Source organism: Schistocerca piceifrons, chromosome 1 (assembly GCF_021461385.2).
Source record: "Schistocerca piceifrons isolate TAMUIC-IGC-003096 chromosome 1, iqSchPice1.1, whole genome shotgun sequence".
Lineage (NCBI taxonomy): Eukaryota > Metazoa > Arthropoda > Insecta > Orthoptera > Acrididae > Schistocerca > Schistocerca piceifrons.
Genome location: NC_060138.1, coordinates 707,640,429 through 707,663,085, shown reverse-complemented (window position 1 = coordinate 707,663,085; position 22,657 = coordinate 707,640,429). Strand labels below are relative to the sequence as shown.

Here is a 22,657-nt window from a genome sequence, read left to right as displayed (position 1 = left end):
GATCTCGCTGCAAAGAAAACCGATTTTGTTTCAGTTACTGCCATCCCATCTAGCGTATCATATCAATGACACTCTCACCCATATCATGCAATAACACAAAATGAGCTGCCCTTCTTTGCACTTTTTCGATGTCCTCCATCAATTCTACCTAATAAGGATTTCATATCACGCAGAAATATTCAAGCAGAGGACAGACAAATGTAATGTAGGCTGTCTTTTTAGTGGGTTTGTTGCACCTTCTAAGTGTTCTGCCAACAAAGTGCAGTCTTTGTTTCACCTTCCCCACAATATTATCTATGTGGTCTTTCCAATTTAAGTTGCTCGTAATTGTAATTCCTAGGCATTTAGTCGAATTGACAGCCCTTAGATATGTGCGAATTATTGTATACCCAAAATTTATCGGATTTCTTTTAGTATCCAAGTGAATGGTGTCACACTTTTCCGTGTTTAGTGCTTTTTGTCACTTTTTGCACCATACAGAAATTCTCTGTAGATCATTTAGTTCACCTGATGATTTTCCTAGATGGTAAATTTCAGCATCATCTGCAGACAATCTAAGGAGGCTGCTCAGATTATCACCTAGATCATTTATGTAAATCAGGAACAGCAAAGGGCCTATGACACTACCTTGCAGAACGCCAGATATCACTTCTGTTCTACTCGATGATTTACCATCTATCACTATGTACTGTAACCTCTCTGAGAGGAAATCATGAATCTAGTCACACAACTGAGACGATACTCCATGTGCATGCAATTTGATTAATAGTCACTTGTGAGGAATGGTATCAAAAGCCTTCTGGAAATCTAGGAATATGGAATCGATCACAGATACCTTGTCAACAGCACTCATTACTTTGTGGGAATAAAGAGCTAGGTGTGTTGCACAAGAATGATATTTTCTGAATCTGTGCTGGTTATGTATCAATAAGTCATTTTCTTCAAGATGATTCATAGTGTTTGAGTGCAGTATGTGCTCCAAAATCTTACTGCAAATTGAGGTCAGTGATATGGCTCTGTAATTCAATGGGTTACTCCTATTTCCTTTCTTGAATATTGGTGTGACCTGTGCTACTTTCCATTCTTTAGGAACAGACCTTTTGTCAAGTGAGCGGTTGTATATGATTGCTAAGAAAGGTGCTATTGTGTCAGCATACTCTGAGAGGAACCTGATTGGTATACCATCTGGACTGGAAGACTTGCCTTTCTTAAGTGATTTGAATTGTTTCGCAACACCTAAGATATCTACTTTTATGTCACTCATGCCAACATCTGTTCTGGTTTTGAATTCTTGAAACTTTAAGTGAAACATATTGCCTACTACACAGATGCTCTCATATAGACCTTCTTTGCTGAGTTTTACAGATAAATGATACTCAAGTACTGACCACAGGAGAGCCAGATAAGCTTCATTGGTAAAACACAATTTTATGTCTGGGTAGAGTGGAGTATTTATTACTTCATAGGTAGTGGGGAGTGGGCATGGTAATTAAATGATAAATGATCACTCACACTCCCATCACTTACTATGAATACTTTTATTCTCACAGCATATACACAATGGATATAACATAGAATGCATACAACAGAGAACTGATCTGGCAAAGATACAGTTGTTCTTGCTGCTGTAGGGCAGTGATATTATTTGGGGATAGAGTGAGTGATTCTACATCCCCACAGAGTGTAGTCTTCCAGGTGCCTGGGCAGCCGTAACGGGTGGCTGGTCTGTGACATCAGTGGCGGTGCCAATGGGGCAGTGGTGGTGTTCGTAAAGCTGTTGTTGGATGGTGGTGCATTGTCCAGTGAGGCCGTCAGTCCACTGGCAGCAGAGTCCGGGGTATCAGTCATCATCATGAAGTGCTCTGGGGCTGACACAAACTGGTAGCCCTCTGAAGAAAGAGTGTATTTCAGACCCGCTGTGTCGATTGTAGGCAGAAGGAGCATGGAGTGCTCTAATGACCTCAAGATTGTGCTGTAGGTGAACTGTCTATTGTCAGATTTGGCTATAACCATGAGCAGTGAATCCTGCAGAGTTACGGAAATCTCTTCTGGGAGTTGATCTTGCAGGTCTATGACGATTGTAAATTGGCTTCAGGGGCCTGGAGCTGAGGCTGGTGGAGGAATCTGGGTGTGTCCACTAAAGTCCACACCGGTTTTAGGCGAACCACTGTTGGCAGGTTGAAGGGTGGGTTTGATGACATCATTCCTGAGCATAACGTGTGTACATGCTTAGAGGTCCTTGCGCACAAAGATGGTTGGGTTGGCATGGTGGGATGGTGGTGGGATGTGGACTTGGTGGATGTGGTCCCTGACACATTTTACTTGATCCGGCAGGTTGACTTCCACGGGGTCAATGGTTTGTGATATGAACTCTGATGGGAGTGTGATCGGTTCCCCATGGAGCACCTCTGCTAGCAAGGCAACCAGATCTTCTCTGTGGGCAGCTCATACGCCCAGCAGCACCTAGGGAAGGGCCTCTATCCACTCCTGGTCGTGGCATACAAGTGCTGTCTTGAGGGAGCAGTGCCACCGTTACAAAAGTCCGTTGGATTGAGGATGGTAGGCATCCACAGAGGTAGCAGAGCTCAGAGAACAGGGCCGACTTGAACTGCTGGCCTTGGTCAGTTGTCAGGGACTCTGGGCAGCCAAAGCGTGCAATCCATAGTGTGATGTAAGCTTGGGTGATGGTGTCAGCCAAGATATCAGTCAGAGGGGTGGCCTCCACCCATTGAGTTGTCCTGTCTATGGCTGACATGATGTAATTGAATCTGTTTGAATCTGTATGTAGCCCTGCCATGTCTATGTAGACATGTTGGAAATGGCCCTTCAAGATGGGGAGTTTCCCGAAGGGCAGTTGGGCATGATATCCTGTCTTGGGACGTTGGCATTGGATGCAGGCTGTCATCCACACAGTACAGTCTCGTTTAATATTAGTCCAAACAAAATGTTCCATTATGAGTTCCAGTGTTGGGTGTACTCTGGGGTGAGACAAGTTGTGGAGGAGGTCAAAAACTGTCTATCTGAAGTTCTGTGGGACAACTGGCCATTGCCTGCCATGGGATACGTTGCACCAAACTAGTTTGGTTGTGCCTGTGATGGTGCACCGCTTGAACTGGAGGCCCATTGTGTCCAGATAGCAGGTTCTGAAGGTCAGTGTCAGTTGCTTTTGCCTCCACTAGTTGGTCAAAGTCAAAGTGTGCTGATGTGGAGGCAAGTCATGAGAGGTAGTAAGCCACCATGTTTTCTGCTCCCCGTATATATCACAGACATCCAAAGTATATTGTGAAATCAAGTCCAGGTGATGGAATTGTTGAGGGGAGATATTGACTGGTGGGTTTTAATAGCGTCACCAAGAGGGCAGTGGTCTGTGTAGACAGTAATCAGTCAGCCCTCAATGTCTTCAGAAGTAACGAACCACCTCATATATCGCCAAATGCTCGTGGTTGAAGGTTGACCACATTTCCTGGGAGTCAGTAAGTTTCTGTGACAAAAATCATAGGAGTCGGGTTGCACTGGAGACTTCCTGTTGTAACACCATCCCAGTCACCTGTTCACTGGCATTGGCCGTTACTACCATATGGGCATCTGGTGATAGGAGTGCCAGGGTGGTGGTCTGACTGAGCTTTGGTTTTGATGTTTTCGAAAGCTGCTTGCATATCAGAAGACCAAGTGAACTTATGTTTGCATAATTTGTTCTTGCTGTGGAGTGACTCTGTGAGCGGAAGAAGTATTTCTGCAGCATGGGGGAGGTGTTTTCAGTAAAAATTAAATACCCCTAAAAATGATGCAACTCTTGATAGTCCATTGGGTAGGTTATGGATAGGTTACGGATTTGGTCTATCTTTTCCGGGGCGGGAAGGATGCCCAAAGCGTCGAGGAGCTGGCCTACAAATGTAACATATTTTTGCCATAGTTGGCATTTGTCCTCATTGACCACAACACTAAGCTCCGCAGGTTGTCAAATACTGCTTGGAGGTGTTTCTCATGATCTTGAGCTGTTTGTGAGAAGGTAATTATATCGCCCAAACAACAATAGCAAAAGGACATGGTAAAAAACAAACTGTCAATGAACCACTTCAAAGCCTGAGCTGCATAGTGCACAAAGAGGAAATCGAGTAGGTGAAACCGTGTAATTATTTCCCTATTTGTGATGTGGCCATTGGGATCTATGAAAAAGCTCTTTTGCAGTCAGTCATACTAAAGATTGTGACACCAGCCAGGTCCTAGGAGAAATCCTGAACATTACACATGGGGTAACTATCAATGATGGCACATGCATTCAAATGTCTATAGTCCCCAGTAGTCCCCACACTGGTGCCACGTTTTATCTTTTTTCATTCTCATAGTAATTGGTGAGGCCGACGCACTGTCTGATGGCCCAATGGAGCCCTTGCATAACAGTTCCTCGATTGTGGCCTTGGCCGCCTTTACTTTGTGAGGAGCGAGAAGGTGGGGCCGGCGTTGGACAGGTGGACCCGGGGCTTGTATTAATACTGTGTACAATACAATCGCTAGTGCTACTGCACTTCATGGCACACGATCCACTCATGGAGGCGATATCACTGTTTACACTCGACCTGCTCGCAAGAGCAATGTCACTGATCTCGTGCAGCCCGCTCACGGCAGCATCATCACCAGAAGTTGAGGCACTGGACTGACCTGTGGTTCTGAAGGCCTTGCAGCATCTTGAGTGGGTGGCTCTCATTGTTGCTGGTCTGATGACAGCTGTTGCTGTGTGATGTGTAGTTGTGCTGTGTGCTCGGAGCAGTGGTTGCAGAGGTTTTCATGAGCTGCTTTGGTGTGGCGGAGGTAGGTGTATGCAGCAGTTGTGGTGCTCAAGTGGTCTGTAGCATCAAGTTTATCATTCCATCATATTCCTTGGTTAAATGAATTAATTACTTCTGCACTATTCAACTTGTGAATTTTTGGTCTTATCTTGTCTACAAAATGTCACCTTGCCAATTACATAACCTGGGTCCATGACCTGATGGGTAAGAGGTGAATTTCAGTGAATTATGGACACAACATGTAATTACAAAACAACTTTACTGTACATGTTTATTGTACACAAGTTTATACAGAAATAAGTCACAGCTCACACTTTAAACAAAAACAAAATGCTGCATTACTGAAGTGTACGAACATTTATGAAAATGAAAGAAATCGATTGGTGCTAACAATTTAATTCTGACGACTTAAAAGTACAAACACCTTTATTCACAGAGTTTGTCATAAGAGAGTTCAATGTGCAATGTTAAGCACACATAATTTTATTTAGTTCTCTTTTATACATGAGGAAATAGCTAACAAGTAGTCTGTTTGGAAAATTGTAATTTAATGTGGTAATAAAATTTCATTGGATTGTCTACTTCCTACAGATGCAGTGACTGTTATTATATCCCCCAAGAATTTTTTATTTATGACCCACTTTTCCAACAGTACTGAAGTCTTATATATCTTCCTAAAAATTACAGCAAACACAAATTAGGTACAAAGGTGATAACTGACCAAACTGCCAGTGAAAAAATTCGGGAAGCTATGTTGGAGGCAGAGGACGAAAAAGAGGAGCCAGAAATTGTTGAAGAACCTCATGTTTTCAGTGGCTCCTCCAGCCACAAATATGTTGAACTCTCACCTTATCTTGGATCACAGTTTGAAACTTCTTCATACCTCCAGATGCAAGAAGAAACTGTATTTCTCCACGTAAATCATTCAGAATTATTCTATTATTTTTATTGATAATACTGTAGCAGTAATGCAAAAGAGACTAAAGCTAAGTTAGAGTGTGTGTGTGAGAGAGAGAGAGAGACACAGAGAGAGAGAGAGAGAGAGAGAGAGAGAGAGAGAGGTGCATGTTTTCTATTGCAGAACAGAACAAAATCAATTTTTGATAATCCCACCAGTTTCTGTAACATTCTTAAGTTTGACAAATATGTCTATCATTCATGTACTGTAACCTGTGAAAAATTTTTCCCTGCATTTTATTTATTTTTCAGAAAGTGAAAATTGATTTAAGACATTATTTCAATAAAAAATTTAATGCAATGGTTTCTTTAAAAGAAAAAGAAATGAATGTGGTTTGGGAAAGAAACAAACGTCTCCGGTACATTTTGTCTGAGTTGAATAATAAAGAAAAGATAATAATTGATCCTGCATGGACACCTAAAGAGAAACCTGAAACAATTATCACTGTAGAAGACAATGAGGTAACATTAACTACATAATTTCACATATTGTTTTGATATACTGTTGCATATTAGGAAGTAGAATAGATGAATAATAGAAGGGAAATATTTATTCTTGTGAAAAACAATTTCATCAGTTTTGTACGAATCACTTTTGTATATTTATATTGTGAGACTCTTATTTTTATCTTCATCAACATGTTTATAGGGACAAAAAAGGAAAATGTGTTTTTATGTGCTGTAGAGAATTAATACTACTACCAGAATGCAGCAGAGTGTATAATGTAAAACTCTCTGATATGGTAGCACCATATGGTCCCACAGCACCCTCCATCCCGATGGAGCTTATTGAGGGTGGCAGCTTGCCTCTAATAACTAGACTCTTCTCACTCCTTCTATTAATGTGGGAAACCCGCAAGGTACCAGCTGACTTGAAGAACTCCACAACTGTCACCATCTTCAAGAAGGGCAACAGCAGCGTCTGTGGTAACTACCGGGGAATATCTCTACTCTCTGTCACTGGCAAAATTTTTGCAAGAATCCTTTTAAATCGCCTCCAGACACTTTCAGAGACTATACTACCTGAGTCTCAATACGGGTTTCGACTTTCAAGAGGGACAATTGACATGATTTTCTGTGCACGACAACTACAGGAGAAGTGCAGAGAACAGCAAAAGCCTTTACTATTTGTTTTCTATGATCTAGAAAAGGCCTTTGATACAGTTCCCAGAGAAGCCATGTGGATGGTCTTAAAATGGTTTGGCTGCCCTGAACATTTTGTTGACCTGATTGAAGCTCTCCACGATGATGTGACTGGACAGGTCCTCTGCCAGAATGAAACGACTGGTGAATTCCCAATAACAAGTGGGCTTAAACAAGGATGCGTTCTTGCACCAACATTATCTGCATTGTATCTGGCAGCTATGCTTTATGAGACAACTGTAAACAATGCAGGAATAGAACTAAAGTACAGGTTTGATGGAGGATTATTCAACCAGTCCAGACTCCATTCATAAAAGTTCACCAGTACCACTCGTGTGACAGAGCTGCAGTATGCTGATGACAATGCTTCTCCAGCTCATTCACCTGCAGAGTTGCAGCTGTCAGTTGATTCCTTCAGCAGGGCGTACGAACGATTTGGTCTCTCCATCAATATTCCAAAGACAAAGGTGATGGCGCAGCCAACTCCTGGCTCCTCCGTTCCTGAATTCAGCATATCCATTTATGATACACCCTTGGAACAAGTGGACCATTTCCTCTACCTGGGAAGCATACTGTCATCTAACTGCTCATCTGGAAAAGATGTGGAGAATAGATTACGTGCTGCCCATGTAGCATTTGGACGTCTTACAAAGCGTGTCTTCCTGAATAAAGACCTAACACTGTACACCAAACTGATGGTGTACAAAGCTGTAGTCATTTCCACCCTGCTATGTGGTTGCAAAACCTGGACGTTATATCGCTGTGAACTGAAGAAACTAGAACGCTTCAACCAACAGAAGCTAAGATATATCATGAACCTGAAATGGGATGACTTCATATCCAACACGGCTGTTCTTCAGAAAGCAAAAATGTATAACATGGAAGCTCTTATCATTGTGCATCAACTCAGATGGGTCGTACATGTCCAGCGGATGAAAAATGACAGACTTCCACGCCAAATGCTGTACAGCGAAGTGAGCACAGGTAAAAGGTCACGAGGTGCCCCCTCTCAAACATTATAAGGATCAGTACAAGAAAAATCTGAAAAACTTGAACATCGATCCGAGTAACTGGTCTACAATAGCAGAGGACCGAAGTCCATGGCGCTCAGTTACCTCAAATGCTCTTCAAAACTTTGAGCTGGAACGTCGAAGAATGGAGGATGACAAATGCCGGAGACGTAAACTCCTCCAGGCTCAGCCACGTCCTCCACCTTCCATCAGCTGTAATGTCTGTGGCCGCCTGTTCCATGCTAGGATTGGATTGCTAAGCCATCAACGACACTTCCACGCCTGAACCGTGACAAAGGAAATCTCAGGAGAGAAATGAAAACTCGGATACGAGTATCAGCCGACGATGACGGTAGGATAACATTAGCATAAGTGAGCCGGTTTTTAATGTTTTCTTTCAACACATCATTGTGCTGAGCACTCAGTAATAAATGTATTAAAGAATTATTAAAGGCCTCATCTAAATATTAATAGTAGCAGAGGACAAACTGTAAGATAGTTGTAAGTGGTCTACTTAACCCCCTGCAAATGGTTGAATTAGCTGTGCTATGGAGTCAGCTGAACCATTGTCATTAAGTATTTTACTTTCAAAAACACAATACATGTCAAAGAAGTAAATGACCATGTGGGACAGAGTACACCCCATGCAAATGACAAATTAAAAATAAATCAGAACTGCTTATAAAACACTAGGAAATATCTACATATACATACATACTCTCCAACCACTGTGAAGTACATGGCAGAGGTTACTTAAAGCATTATCACATGTTATGATTTCTTCCCATTCCAACCATAATGAGCCCAGGATCAGTGACTAAGTAAATGCTTTTGCACCTGGTGCCATTACTCTGTTTTTGTCTCCGTGGTCCGTATGGGAGCAATAAATGAGAAGCAAGATTATTCACATAATACTGATTCTTAATGCATTGTAAGTATGATTTCACAGGATAATTTGTGTCTGTTTCAAGACATTGATGAAGATGGGGATGATGACATGTTAATGTGGGTGTCCTACAGCAAGGTCTTTTGTGCCCATACTAAAATTTCATGAGACAAGTGTTGTTAAAGAGCACAAAATTGTTAAAATACTAACTATAAGGAAAAACATAAATAATGCCCTGATAACAGCCTGCAGGGATATGGCACATTTTGTTACTATCCCCCCCCCCCCCCCCTAGGCCTCCAGTCTCGCAGTAAAAAACAAGGAAATGGTGTTGCTAGTGGTTTTGATGTGGATTTATTGAAAAGCTCTGTAAGTGAACAACTACTGCTATCAGTAACACTGTCATTCAGTTTAATCCCTACTGTGAACTTTGCAACTAGGGTATTAAAATGCTCTGAGACTGCTGTTGATAATATCTTTGTCTACAAATCTTGGGAGAAAAGTTATATCACAAAACCAATAGTAAATGGGCTATCTGATCATGTAATGCACCATCTTATGTTAAATGTTAAAAACTGTCAGGATATAAAATCTATTAAATCTGATTACAGGAGGGTAATAAATAAGTCAAACATTCAGAAATTTCAGATGTTGCTCAAAGACATGAAATGGATAGAGGTTTACTATACTGCCAAAGTGTGGCAGCCATGCTGCAAACGTGCACGAGTGGACCAGAGCACTAATGACTGGCTGTAGTTAGCTGTGTCAGATATTCATCAGCTTGCATACCTGCTGATAGGCAAAATTGTGGCACCATGTGGCACGCATGGATGCAGGTCAGCAGGAAAATCAAAGCACTGGAAACTGTGCCACTGTACAGTACAGATGCATTTTTCGAGGGTCTATAATTTCAATCTGTGGACCATGTGGGTTGAGCTTGGTGAAAGCTCACCACAGACACTTAATGGAAGTTTGTTTGGTGCTCTTCATTTGTTTCTGCCTTCACTATGTTGGAGTCATAAAACACATGGTGTGTCTGCAATCGTGAGGAAAAAGTTACATTTAATTCAAGACATGCATCCATTGTTCTCCTATGCTCATGCAAACAGACAGTGCACTCGTCACCAAGGAGTGTACACTCTCCGGGATCGATATTTTAGGAACTGTTATGCAAACACAGTTATCATGATTGCTGGTTAATGGACATTGCAATCTGATCTCATTTTTTTCACAGGTTCACTTAGTCATTTAGCAGAATAAATACATTTTTGGCAAGTGTACTTATCAAGTCCCATTACCATATCATCACCATAGCCTACATCCTGAACAAAGTGCATGGGTGCAACAGTAAAGTTGGCTTGCTGCACGACTGTCATGTAAGTGGCAATACCTGCATGTTCCTGCTTCAGAAGCATTCATTAATAATGCTACTTCCTCATTTGAAAGTTGTTTTCCCCTAAAGGTAACTCAAATTAAATGGAAGTCTAGAAATAAACCATGGATTACACAAGGATTAAAGGTAGGATTAAAGGTATCATGTGGGAGAAAATGGAAACTGTGTGTATTATCTAGGAACAGTTTTGATGGCAGCGTTGTAATGCATTACAAAAAATGCTGCAAAATATTGAAGCAGGTAATCCAGAAATCTAAGCAGCTTTATTATGAAAAAAAGATAATTACATCAGGCACAAAATAAAAATGTGATGTAGTGAAGACAGAGACAGGTGGGGTCAGAACAGAAGATGAACAAATAGCTCTAAAAACATGTGAGAAATAGGTAACAAGTGCATGTAGGTAACAAGTACCTTGCTTCTGTTACTGACAGCTTGGATTTATCAGGTTCAGTAAACAGTGCATGGGGATATCTGAGATCAGTCTCTCCAAATAACTTCACTTCTCTTACTTTTGTACAGCTTGAACAACATAAAAATAATTATGCACTGTTCTTTTACTCTTTTCCCCGCAAACAAACTCATACATTTGCCACGACTGGGGGCCATGGCTCTCTCTCCATGTCTTCCCTACTGCCTGTCAGAAAAACTAATCCAGCTTCTCCTCATGATGAGTGAGATGTTGTACCTAAAAATATTTTAAATTATGAACCCCTAATGTGAAATCTGTATCACAGTTGTGTAACATTCAATTTTTATGAGGTATGCTTTGGCTCCCATTTTAAATAGATGTATTTCAGTTACCTCTTTTTATTTCCTTTAGCAAATTACTGTAAAATTTCAATCCATGATAGGAAATGCTGTTCAGAGCTTTTTGTTTGATTTCCCTTGGCAAATATGTGTCCAAACTAGCTCCTGTATCATGATTTTGTATAGAGCTATTAAAGGCACATCTTTTAATGTTTTTACTGATGTGTGCAACAGATTGATAAATGAACTCAATTGGCACAGTGAGGATACCCAATTTTTAAAATATTTCCTTGCATTCTTTCTCTGTGGGTACAAAATTGCTTTAGTGTTTGGTATATTTGACCCCAGCACAGAATCCCACAGCAAAGAAATGACTGAACATAGCAACAGTATGTTAGCACAAGGCACTACCTCATACACACTGATTTTAGGATTCTTGGGGCATTCATCACTAAAATTTGAGTTTGCTACAAATTGCTTCTGAACAATAAGTTCTTGTTTTTTACCAATGACTACTATCATGTTGTTGTAAGCAGCTAAAAGAATTTTTTTCTCTATCTCCTAAATTGTCTGAAAAGTCATTATTGCTGTATGCTGTTGAACACCAACATCATGTCTATGGCCCAACAAATGAAATATGGCATTGTCTGAAGTATGGGCTATCTCAGCTGTATTGTACATAACAGACACTTACCTCTATAACAGAAAGAATACATGTTTCTTTACAGTCCTGATGCAATTATTGTCATTAACATAAAATTGTATTTAAAAAATTTGTGTAAAATTATAGCAGATAAACAAGTAGAAACTTCTAATGTACTGTGAGTTTTTCTGTAACATCCATGATAAAAGAAGTATTTATTTACAGGTGAAAGCAAAACCATATATTTCACCTAGTGAGCAAGAGATACTGGACAAACTTGCTGCTGAAGAAGAAGCACGCCGTTTAGCTGAATTGGCAGATGACTTTCGTGAGAGGGCTTTGGTGGATATGATGGATGGTGTGCTTGAACTACTATGGGAGCACATAATTAAACGTGACATTCCAAAGCCAGCATGTATGGTAACAAGTCAATTATTGTGATGATTTATATTATTTGCACACCTACTTTAACCATTGCCTACAACTCATAAGAAAGTCTAAGTCTAAAAATTGTTTGAAGACAGATGGTAACAGAGTTGTGTTCCATGTATCTATTCCGTTGAATTGATAATGATCAGTATTTTTCGAACAAATTTAAAAAATATGTGTGAGACATCTACGTCTTGGATGATTTTCATACCATAGTGTAGTATGTATACTACAGAAAATCAGTTTAGTTAGTGTGCATTACCAGTTTTTAACTATGATACTAAGATGTGGAGTCTCATTATGAAAACCATTCAAAAACTGAGGAGTGAACAGTGAGCTATTCCTAGGTGCATTATGAGAATTACTAGACTAGATGAGAATACAAACAGATATATCAGGAATAACCAAGATGATGAATTACAGTTGTGTCAGACTTTTTGCTAGATTCCAAGAGAAGAGAAAAGAAAAGACCAGCAACATAATAAAAGATGTTCATTACATGAGCTATATGTTATTTCAATGACTCTTTTATCAAAATGATGTGGAATGACTCAGATTGCAGGATATGTATATCAGTACATTTATAGTTGTAACATTAATCAACATGTGAAAATTAAAATTTTCCTTGTGAATTAAATGTTAGAAAAGATTTTGGGATTACAGCCAGCCGTCATGAACTTCACTCCATGATACTTCAACTGGACACCTGTCAGTCATTTTCAGATGAGGCATTGAGGACTGATGAAGATGTTCTCAACACCATCTTATATAGCACCCTGATAGTATTGCCATGCAAGCTTCAATGTCATGGTGACAGAAGGACCACACCACTCAGCAGCAGCACCCTTGCTGGTGGTACTGCAAGTTCAGCTGTCTTCACTGTTGCTGCTCCCCACAATTTATAGAGTATTCTGGCATCTTCATCAGGAATATATCTCAGAGATAACAGGATTCCATGGCTTATTCAGCTGATAGCCACTGTCACAGTTCATTAAATTTGCAGCACCGCATAATTTAATGGATTTTTTTATTTGGACTCCCAAAAACATTTTGCTGTGGCCAAAATGAATGTTTCGGCATACTCCATTGAATGTCCATTGGAGATACAATGTTCTGCAACTGCAGACTTGCTGGGTTGCATAAGGTGAGTGCAACATGTATGTTCTGTACAACATTCTTCCACTGTGCATGTTATTTGTCCTATATAGGCCATACCCCGCTGGCAAAGTGTTTTGTAAATTCCCACCCTCTGTAGTAACAAATTATCCTTCATTGACCCCAGCAGGTCTGAAATCTTAGATGGTGGGCAGAAAATTATTTTCACCCAAAAATTCCTAAGGATTCTTGCTATTTTTAACAAAATATTTCCAACAAAGGAAAGGAAAGCTAGGGATTTTGCTGGCACGTTCTCCTCTTTATCTGTCCCCCCCCCCCCCCCCCCCAGTTCTAATTTCCTGGTTTGAGTATCCATTATCTCTGAACACTGTCCTTGAATGTGCAAGCTCTTTAGTAAACTATCTGCATCTGACATTGTATACATACTGTGTACAAGGTTTTTAGCACACTCATGGCTTGGAATGGGTGATGGCAACTGGAATGGGTGATGGCAACTTGAAGAGTGCAAGTACAAATCAGTGTGAGTGGGCTTATGGTAAACAGCAACTCCAAGAGAACCATCACTCTTCTCTCTAACCAAAACATCCAGGAATGGGAAACAATCACTTTTCTCTAATTCCATAGTAAATTCAATGTTCTCATGAATGGAGTTCTCTCCTCCATGGGACCACACTACAAAAGTATCATCCACGTACCTCCAAAAAACGCTTTCTTTAAGAACTGCTGATTCAAGTGCTTTTTCCTCAAAATCTTTCATTAAAAATATTTACCACCAGGGGACACAAGAGGCTAACCATGGCAACGCTGTCAATCTGTTCAAAATATTCCTGGTTAAACATAAAATAGCCTTAGCAGAGAGTATGTCTAAACGAACCAGTGATGTCCAACTGAAACTGTTTACCAATTAATGCTAGGAAATCAGCAAGAGGTACCATTGAAAATTGAAATTCTACATCAAAACTCACTAAAAGATATGAACAACTTAGGTGTATAACCCTGTCTGTGGATAAAATCAGCAGAGTTTCGTATATGATCTGAATGTTTGCCAACCAGTGGTCTCAGCATGAAATCAAGATGTTTGGCTAAATCATACATAGTGACTTTAATATTACTCACTGTAAGCTGTAAAGGAAGACCTTGTTTTTGCACTTTAGGAATGGTGGTATGCTGCCATGTGGTCTTGACCGTTTGACTGTTTCCGGAGGAAATGAAGAAGAATTCATGAGTCCACATGTCTTTTGTTGCACATATGCAGTAGGGTCATGATAAATCTTCCTGTACATAGTGTTATATCCTAGCCAGTAATGCCACCCGAGCCCGCTGCCAAAAGGTTGGCAGCATCAAAGTCCGGACGCCGTCCGCATAAGCAGCGCCAGCGAGACAGGAAATCGCCGCAAGTCTGCGCGCGCCACCGCTGGCTTCTGGTTTCTTAAGCGCTGGAGTCGTGAGCACTAGGACAGTTCTGTATTCGCCGCTCAGTTGTATACTCGCCACCGAATTGTGTACTTGCTAGTCAGTTGTGTGTTCATCGCAGCAGAGTTGTTGTTTGTCGTCAGCCGACGCTGACCTAGCCGCTCTGACTCGAACTAGACAGATTTCTGTAGACACGGAGTTCACTACTGTGTTGCTGTATCTTCGTTAATAAAGATAAGTACCGACTTTTATTTAATCAGAGTGTTTGGGTTTTCCTCTTTCTGTTCACTGTTCCAGCGGACCGGTCGGCCCGCTACTAAAAGTGTGGCGGTGACTTTGTAAGCCGTTTCTACAGCGAATTGCTTGTCGCTACGAACGCCGCCACAAAACTGGCGACGAGGACTTCCGAACCCGTGTGCAGGGCTGGTTCAACTTGTTTCTGGTTATACTAATTATAGCGATAAAATTTTGGGGGCTGGTTTAATTTGTGTTCACTATGTCTGCCGAATTACAACAGTTGATCTTGTTACAGAGTCAGCAAATACAAAGTCTGGTGGAAGCAATCGCCAAACAAGCGGCTAATCCTCCAACACAAAAGGAACAAGCACAGGCAGCACCACCTTTCCGTGCTTTTGATGCATCACGAGAAGAATGGCGAGAATATTTCGCACAGTTGCAGGCGCACATGACAGTCTACAAAATCACAGGTACTGAGCGGCAGCTTTATTTAATTTCCACTGCAGGTGTGGAAGTCTATCGACTCCTTTGTAAGTTGTTCCCGGAATCCCAGCCAGAAGCTTTAGACTATGACGATGTTGTTAACAAGCTTGTTGAGTATTTCGAGTCGCGAGTTCATGTGGCAGCAGCCATATTCAAGTTCTTCAGATTAAAGAAACTGCCACATCAATCTAATAAACAGTGGTTAACAGATTTACGGGGCCTCACCCATCAGTGCCGATTTAATTGTGTGTGTGGAGCTTCCTACAGTGATGTCATGTTATGAGACGCTATTACTCAAAACATTGCAGATTCTCGTATTCGTGCTGCTATCTTAAAGTTGCCTGACCCGTCATTAGAGACTGTGATGAACATCATTGAAGCCCAAGATACTTTTGACTATGCTGAGTGTGAGTTAGATCAGCCATGTATTTCTCAAATTGCCTGTGCTAAGCAAGTTATGTCACGCCCGTGGCCCCACCGGCCGAGTCAGACTGTAAACACTAGCCGGCCGCGTCATGTTAAACACATTCGTCAGCCGCGTGTGCAAAATGATAGAGTTAAGTCTTGCCCTAAGTGTGTTCTTGCTCATCCTCGTGAACGTTGCCCGTTAAGAAACGCGGTTTGTCACTTTTGTCAAAGGAAAGGACACATCCAGACTGTTTGTTTGCGTAAACGCAAGAACAATTCTAGTGCTGCCCAGCCCATGGATATTCATGTTCTTCAAAGCCAGCCCGCCCAGAAGGTCGCGTTTAAAGACTCTTCCACGGTTCGTGTGGGTAATAAACTTGTTCGCAATAAGCCACCCACCCAGCAACCTGCTATGCGACCCAAGCGTAATTCAAACGCTGTAAAAAGTAATGTACAGACTGCAAGTGAAGCGGGAGTTGTTGTTCCACCCGCCCAACCCACGAGTTGTCGTAAGCAGCGAACACGCGCTAAACGCACTGATTTTGTGTCTTCCGCCTCCACTGCACCGATCCAGAGACAGTGTAATAAACTATTTGTGAAGCTACGCATCCAGGATAAGACCTTAAATTTTCAATTAGACACTGGTGCGTCTGTGACTCTCATAAATAGTGCTACGTATGCGGCTATCGGCCACCCTAAACTTTCAGCGGCAAAACATTCTTTGGCTACTTATAGTGGAGAACAAATTCCTGTGTTAGGTGTATGTAGCGTGCCAGCCACATTCCGTGGCAATACAAAAACAGTTTCATTCACAGTGCTCCGCGCTACAGACAGTGTAAACATTTTCGGATTAGACTGTTTTGACTTGTTTGGCCTGTCTATCCAAGACAATGTGTTGCAAATTAATTCTGTTGTTCCTCAAGACAGCATAACCGATTTGTGTAAACAATACAGTGACATATTTAAAGACGAACTAGGTTGTGCTGCGAACTTTGCCGCTCATATTACGTTAAAAGATAATGCTCAGCCTCGATTTTGCCGTGCTCGTCCAGTGCCTCACGCCCTCTGGGCACCTGTAGAAGATGAACTTCGTTGTTGGCAAAACAACGGTGTTATTCAACCCGTTTCAGCGAGCCAGTGGGCTTCTCCCTTAGTTATTATAAAGAAACCGTCTGGCAAGTTACGTTTGTGTGCTGATTTTAAGTCGACAGTTAATCCTCAGACTGTCATTGATTCTTTTCCTTTGCCTAGACCGGACGAGCTGATGGATAAGTTAGGGGAAGCTCGTTTCTTTTCCAAAATTGATCTCCGTGAAGCATATTTGCAATTGCCCCTCGACAAGAATCACAACAGTATTTTGTCATAAACACGTCGTTGAGGTTGTTCCGTTTTCTGCGTTTGCCTTTTGGTTGTGCGTCAGCTCCAGCTGTTTTTCAGCGTTTTTTGTCACAGCTTCTGGCTAATGTGCCATCGTGTTGCAACTATTTAGACGATATTGTTGTGTCCGGTCGGACGCCTGCTGAACATTTCCGTAATTTGGAGTGTTTGTTTAAAGTGTTGTCTCAGGCAGGCCTACGTTGCAACATCGATAAATGTTCATTTTTCCTTACGGAGTTGGAGTATCTGGGACATGTTATTAATGCTCAAGGCATTCATCCCTCCCAGTCACATTTAGCAGCTATTCGTGATTTGCCCGCCCCTCGCAATCTGCATGAATTGCAAGCAGTTCTTGGCAAATTGACGTATTATATTAGGTTTATACCTTATGCATCACAGATTGCTGCACCGTTTCATCGTCTCTGCCGTAAGAATGTTCCGTTTGTGTGGTCAGCTGATTGCCAGTCAGCCTTTCAGCAGCTTAAAGAGGCTTTATTGAATGATCATTGTCTGGTCCATTACAACCCTAACAAGCCTCTGGTGTTAGCTTGTGATGCCTCTTCTTTCGGCCTCGGTGCTGTGTTGTCTCACCGAGTCGGTAACACCAAACGTCCTATTGCGTTCCATCTAAATTGCTAAACAAAGCTCAGTGTAATTATAGCCAATTGGACAAGGAAGCATTGGCTATTGTGTTCGGTGTCACAAAATTCCATCACTACCTCTCTGGTAGACCATTCTATTTAGTAACAGATCTCAAGCCCCTGACGTCACTGTTTCATCCGTCTAAACCAGTTCCTCAGCGGACAGCTCAGAGACTACAACGTTGGGCTCTTTTGTTATCACAATACCAGTATGAGATACTGTATCGCCCTACAGCTCAGCATGCAAACGCTGACGCGCTTTCTAGATTGCCGATTGCTGCGGATGATGTCTTCGATTGCTCAGACGACTCTTGCCATCAGATTGACGCCGATGAGCATCAATCCCTCCGGGATTTTCCGATTGATTATCGTCAGGTGGCACGTGAGACAGCTACGGATCCTCATCTGAGTTTACTATTACGTTTTGTTCAACGTGGTTGGCCGTCCAAGGCGAAGGACATATCGGATCCTGTGGTTCGCCGCTATTATCCGCAACGTCATCTGTTGTCTGTTTCGCACGGAGTTTTGCTGTTACGCACCGAGAATGACCAGCTTCGTGTAGTGGTTCCCCAAGTGCTCCAATCCAAGGTCCTCGACTTGTTGCATCAAGGTCATTGGGGAGTGGTCCGCACCAAGCAGCTTGCCCACCGTCATTGTACATGGATCGGCATTGAAAAGCAGATTACGCAGATGTCTACAGTTTGTTCAACGTGTGCCGAACACCAAGCTGCTCCGCCTCAACGCTCTTTTGAGTGGGCACGCCCTGCCGGTCCCTGGCAGTGAGTACATATTGATTTCGCTGGTCCATATTGGCATTCTCGTTGGCTCATCGTGATAGATGCATTTAGTAATTTTCCATTTGTTGTGCCCATGCAGTCTACAACGTCTGCACAAACTATACAGGCGTTGACTTCAATTTTTTGTATTGAGGGTCTTCCAGAAGTTTTAGTGTCTGACAATGGTCCACAATTTACCTCTGCTGAATTTGAAAGTTTTTGTTCTGCCAATGGCATTCGCCATGTTCTTACTCCGCCGTTCCACCCTCAATCGAATGGTGCAGCGGAACGTTTTGTATGCACATTCAAGGATCATATGAACCGCCTTCGTGCTACGCACTCTCGTCAGCAGGCCCTCATCACGTTCCTGTCGTCGTACCGGACCACGCCACGCGACGGCCCTTCGCCTGCGGAGCTTCTCCACGGCTGTCGTCATCGCACCCTACTACGGTTGTTGCACCCCCCGGATCGACCCGCCGCTTCTGAGCATCGCACGCGTTTTCAGCGCAACGACGCCATTTTTTTCAGAGTTTATCACGGTCGCCGCCGTTGGGAACGTGGTACCGTGATAAGTGTCCAGGGTCGCGGTTTTTATACTGTACAAGGTGCTACTGGGGTGCACAGGAGGCATCAGAACCAGTTGTGCCGCAATGGCCACCCGGATTCTGCCGCTCGTTCTTTGTCCACAGATTTGGTCCGCAGCAGGGTCCAGCCGCGCCTTCCGACTTCGCTGCCGCCCCCAGGGCAGCAGCAGCAGCCGTCGCCGCTACCACGCCAACAGCCCGTCCCGTTGATGCCTCCCGCGCAGCTTCATCCGGGAGCGCCCCAGGTGGTCGCTCCGGCACCTGCGGTCCCTCTTCAGTCGCCACCGCCATCGGAGCTGATGGACGTCGACCCCTCAGCCGGGCCGCCTTCCCAAGCGGTGGCTGTGCAGCCTGTCCTGCAGCCGCTTTCCTTGGGCACCCGCAAGGAGTCTGACCCCGCAGCGCCTTGTCCAGCACCCACTCAGCAGCCATCGACGCAGCGTCAGGAGACGCTGCCTCTATTCGTGGGTCCCGACGCCTCGTCGCGTCCAGTACCAGAAGCAGCGCCCATGGTCACAGGCGTGCACCCTGACCTCGGTTTTCAGTCGGTGTTTCCCGAGGCCCCGCGCAGCCAATGCTGGGGTGCGGACCGGGGACTGCCACCGACAACAGTCTCAGCCCCGGTCTCTTCTGCTACGCCTGCGGCCAGACCCCTCCCCCACCTTCGACGCTCGCCACGTCATTATTCAACGACGGTGCGGCGATTTGGGGGGGAGGAGTGTTATATCCTAGCCAGTAATGCCACCCGAGCCCGCTGCCAAAAGGTTGGCAGCATCAAAGTCCGGACGCCGTCCGCATAAGCAGCGCCAGCGAGACAGGAAATCGCCGCAAGTCTGCGCGCGCCACCGCTGGCTTCTGGTTTCTTAAGCGCTGGAGTCGCGAGCGCTAGGACAGTTCTGTATTCGCCGCTCAGTTGTATACTCGCCACCGAATTGTGTACTTGCTAGTCAGTCGTGTGTTCATCGCAGCAGAGTTGTTGTTTGTCGTCAGCCGACGCTGACCTAGCCGCTCCGACTCGAACTAGACAGATTTCTGTAGACACGGAGTTCACTACTGTGTTGCTGTATCTTCGTTAATAAAGATAAGTACCGACTTTTATTTAATCAGAGTGTTTGGGTTTTCCTCTTTCTGTTCACTGTTCCAGCGGACCGGTCGGCCCGCTACTAAAAGTGTGGCGGTGACTTCGTAAGCCATTTCTACAGCGAATTGCTTGTCGCTACGAACGCCGCCACAAAACATAGTATCCCTAAGTAGGCCATACACCTTCTCCAAACACGACTATGGGGTAACAGAACAGTTGATTTACTTTTATCAGCCTTCAGGACCAGTATGTCGTAGTGCAGCCCTTTCTTCAGAGGTTATATTACTCCATTGAGGGGGGAGCTTGCAAGAGACCATGCCAAGTTTCACTTAGCATTTCTCCTGCAGCATCTTTAGGAAGGCATCACACAGCTTCTTCAATACCACTAGTGAAACTTATCAGAGGTACTGCACTTGGTGTACGTGAAAAATTGATTTCTTGTGTTGCGCATCATCCAAATTCTTTTCCAGGATGTTATATATGGAACAATATGCAGATATTCCCTGCGGTGATGGCTGTTATGGCCCCAAATGATTAAATTTTGACATTTGCCAAGAACGTGAATCCTTATATACCCAATAAAACGTGGGCTGAAGTCATTGCATCAACCCAGTCCCATGGTACAGGAGAAAGATGTGCTGCAATCTTCAGATGTTGATGGAACAGTTCTTCTGAAGTAGCATGCAACCTTTGTCTTGTATAGCAAATCTCTCATTAACAATAGCATGACTGGCCTCTTACATTGTCTTCCATGCAGTGGGCGTCTTAATAAAATGTGTCACTGTGGCAAATTTTGGTACTATACCATGGTCCCAACAACTTATTAAGAAACGTAAAGAGCTTAAAACATTTGCTCTCTTACCATGTAGCGCATCAAAACTTATTACATGTGAGGCCATCCCCTCCCCGTAAAGGCATTTGATGTGAAATTTAAAATTTTCCTGCTGAATCAAATGTTCAAAAAGATTTTGGGATTGCAGCTAGTTATTGTAAATTTCACTCAAAGATTTTTCAACTAGAGACCTGCTAGTTATCTTCAGGTGAGCCATCAAAGATTGACAAAGATGTTCTCCACTCAGCCTTACGTAGTGCACTGACAGTATTGCCATTGCAAGTATCAGAATCACGGTGACAGAAGAACAACACTGCCTAGTTGCAGCACCCTCGCTTTTGGAACTGCAAGGTCAGCTGTCTTCATCGTTGCTGCTCCACACAGTTTTTGGAGTATTCTGGCATCTTTGTCAGGAGTAGATCTCAGAGATGATGGGACTGCATGGTTTATCCAGCTGGTAGCCATTGTCTCAGTTCATTAAATCACCCCACTGGCAAGGTATTTTGTAAATTCCCACCCCCTGCAATTACAAATTATCCTTCACTGACCCCAGCAGGTCTGAAATCTTAGACAGTGGGCAGAAAATTACTTTCACCCTATAATTCCTAAGGATTCTTGCTAATTTTAAGGAAATATTTCCAACAAAAGAAAGGAAAGCTATGGACTTTGCTGGCACATTCTCGTCTTTATCTGCCCCCCGGATCTTGGTTTTAGCTGAGAATTTCCTGTTAATTCCTTGGGTTGAGTATCCATTGTCTCTGAACACTGTCCTTAAATGTCCAATTCCTTAGGTAAACTATCTGCATCTGACACTGTATGCATCCTGTGTACAAGGGTTTAAGCACACTCATTGTTTGGGGTGGGTGATGTTAACTTCAAGAGTGCAAGTACAAATCATGTGAGTGGGCTTGTAGTACACAAAATGTTCCAGCTAGGCGTCACTTTCCATCTAACCAAAGCCCAGGATACTGAGTAAGGATTTTTATACCTCTGCAGAAATGGAGACAATCAGAACTGTACTAGAGTGTTACTTTGGGCCATGTTGTACCTCCATTGCATTTCTGATGGCTCATATGAAGTCAAGGAGTATGACACCTGATCAAGAAGGAAAAACTATGGAAATATTACCCATGTCTCCTGTATGAAATCATACAGCTGTCCAGAGGCACAGATCTATGATGGGAGCTACCCATTCAAGGAAAACTGAAGGCCTGCTTGATAACAGCAAAGCTTCATCAGGAGGGGTTATTTTCAGTCCTCATCATAATGAAGAGTATGTGACAACATGACTATATCATGAGGATCCACCAGTACTGTCATACAAAGGACCATTGACAAGTTATAGATACAGGCTGCTGTAGCTAGCTCCAGTGAGAATGTCTGAAACTTCTATTCCCTGTTTGTGCAGGAGAGAGAGCAATGCTGCATTCAGTATGGTGATGTGGTTAGCATTGCTGGTTTGCACACTGTGGATCACCAGTTCAAACCCAACAACCAACATCTAATTGTTATTTAATATTTCTAATTACTGGATGATACTCAGAATTTCTTGTGTTTGTAGTGTTTGTAAATTGTGGAATAATCAGATTTTGTACAAGCAGCAGCACACTTCATCCAGATGTTCACTTCTTTTCTATGCATACACTGGTGTTCATAATAAACATGCTTTCACTGCTGGGTGTTGTTGACACTGCTTTTGAATCTGGACTTGAT

The 22,657-nt window shown here is 43.0% G+C and overlaps 1 protein-coding gene across 1 annotated transcript in view; it reads left to right on the top strand.

The window, feature by feature from the left end:
* The window catches only part of LOC124770136 (cilia- and flagella-associated protein 43), a 216,912-nt gene that overhangs the window by 1,147 nt on the left and 193,108 nt on the right, over positions 1 to 22,657 (top strand). Inside the window, exons 4-6 of the mRNA XM_047249188.1 lie at positions 5,475 to 5,703; positions 5,997 to 6,206; positions 11,793 to 11,987. Coding sequence (XP_047105144.1) covers positions 5,475 to 5,703; positions 5,997 to 6,206; positions 11,793 to 11,987 — 634 coding nt within the window. The remainder of the gene's footprint in view (positions 1 to 5,474; positions 5,704 to 5,996; positions 6,207 to 11,792; positions 11,988 to 22,657) is intronic.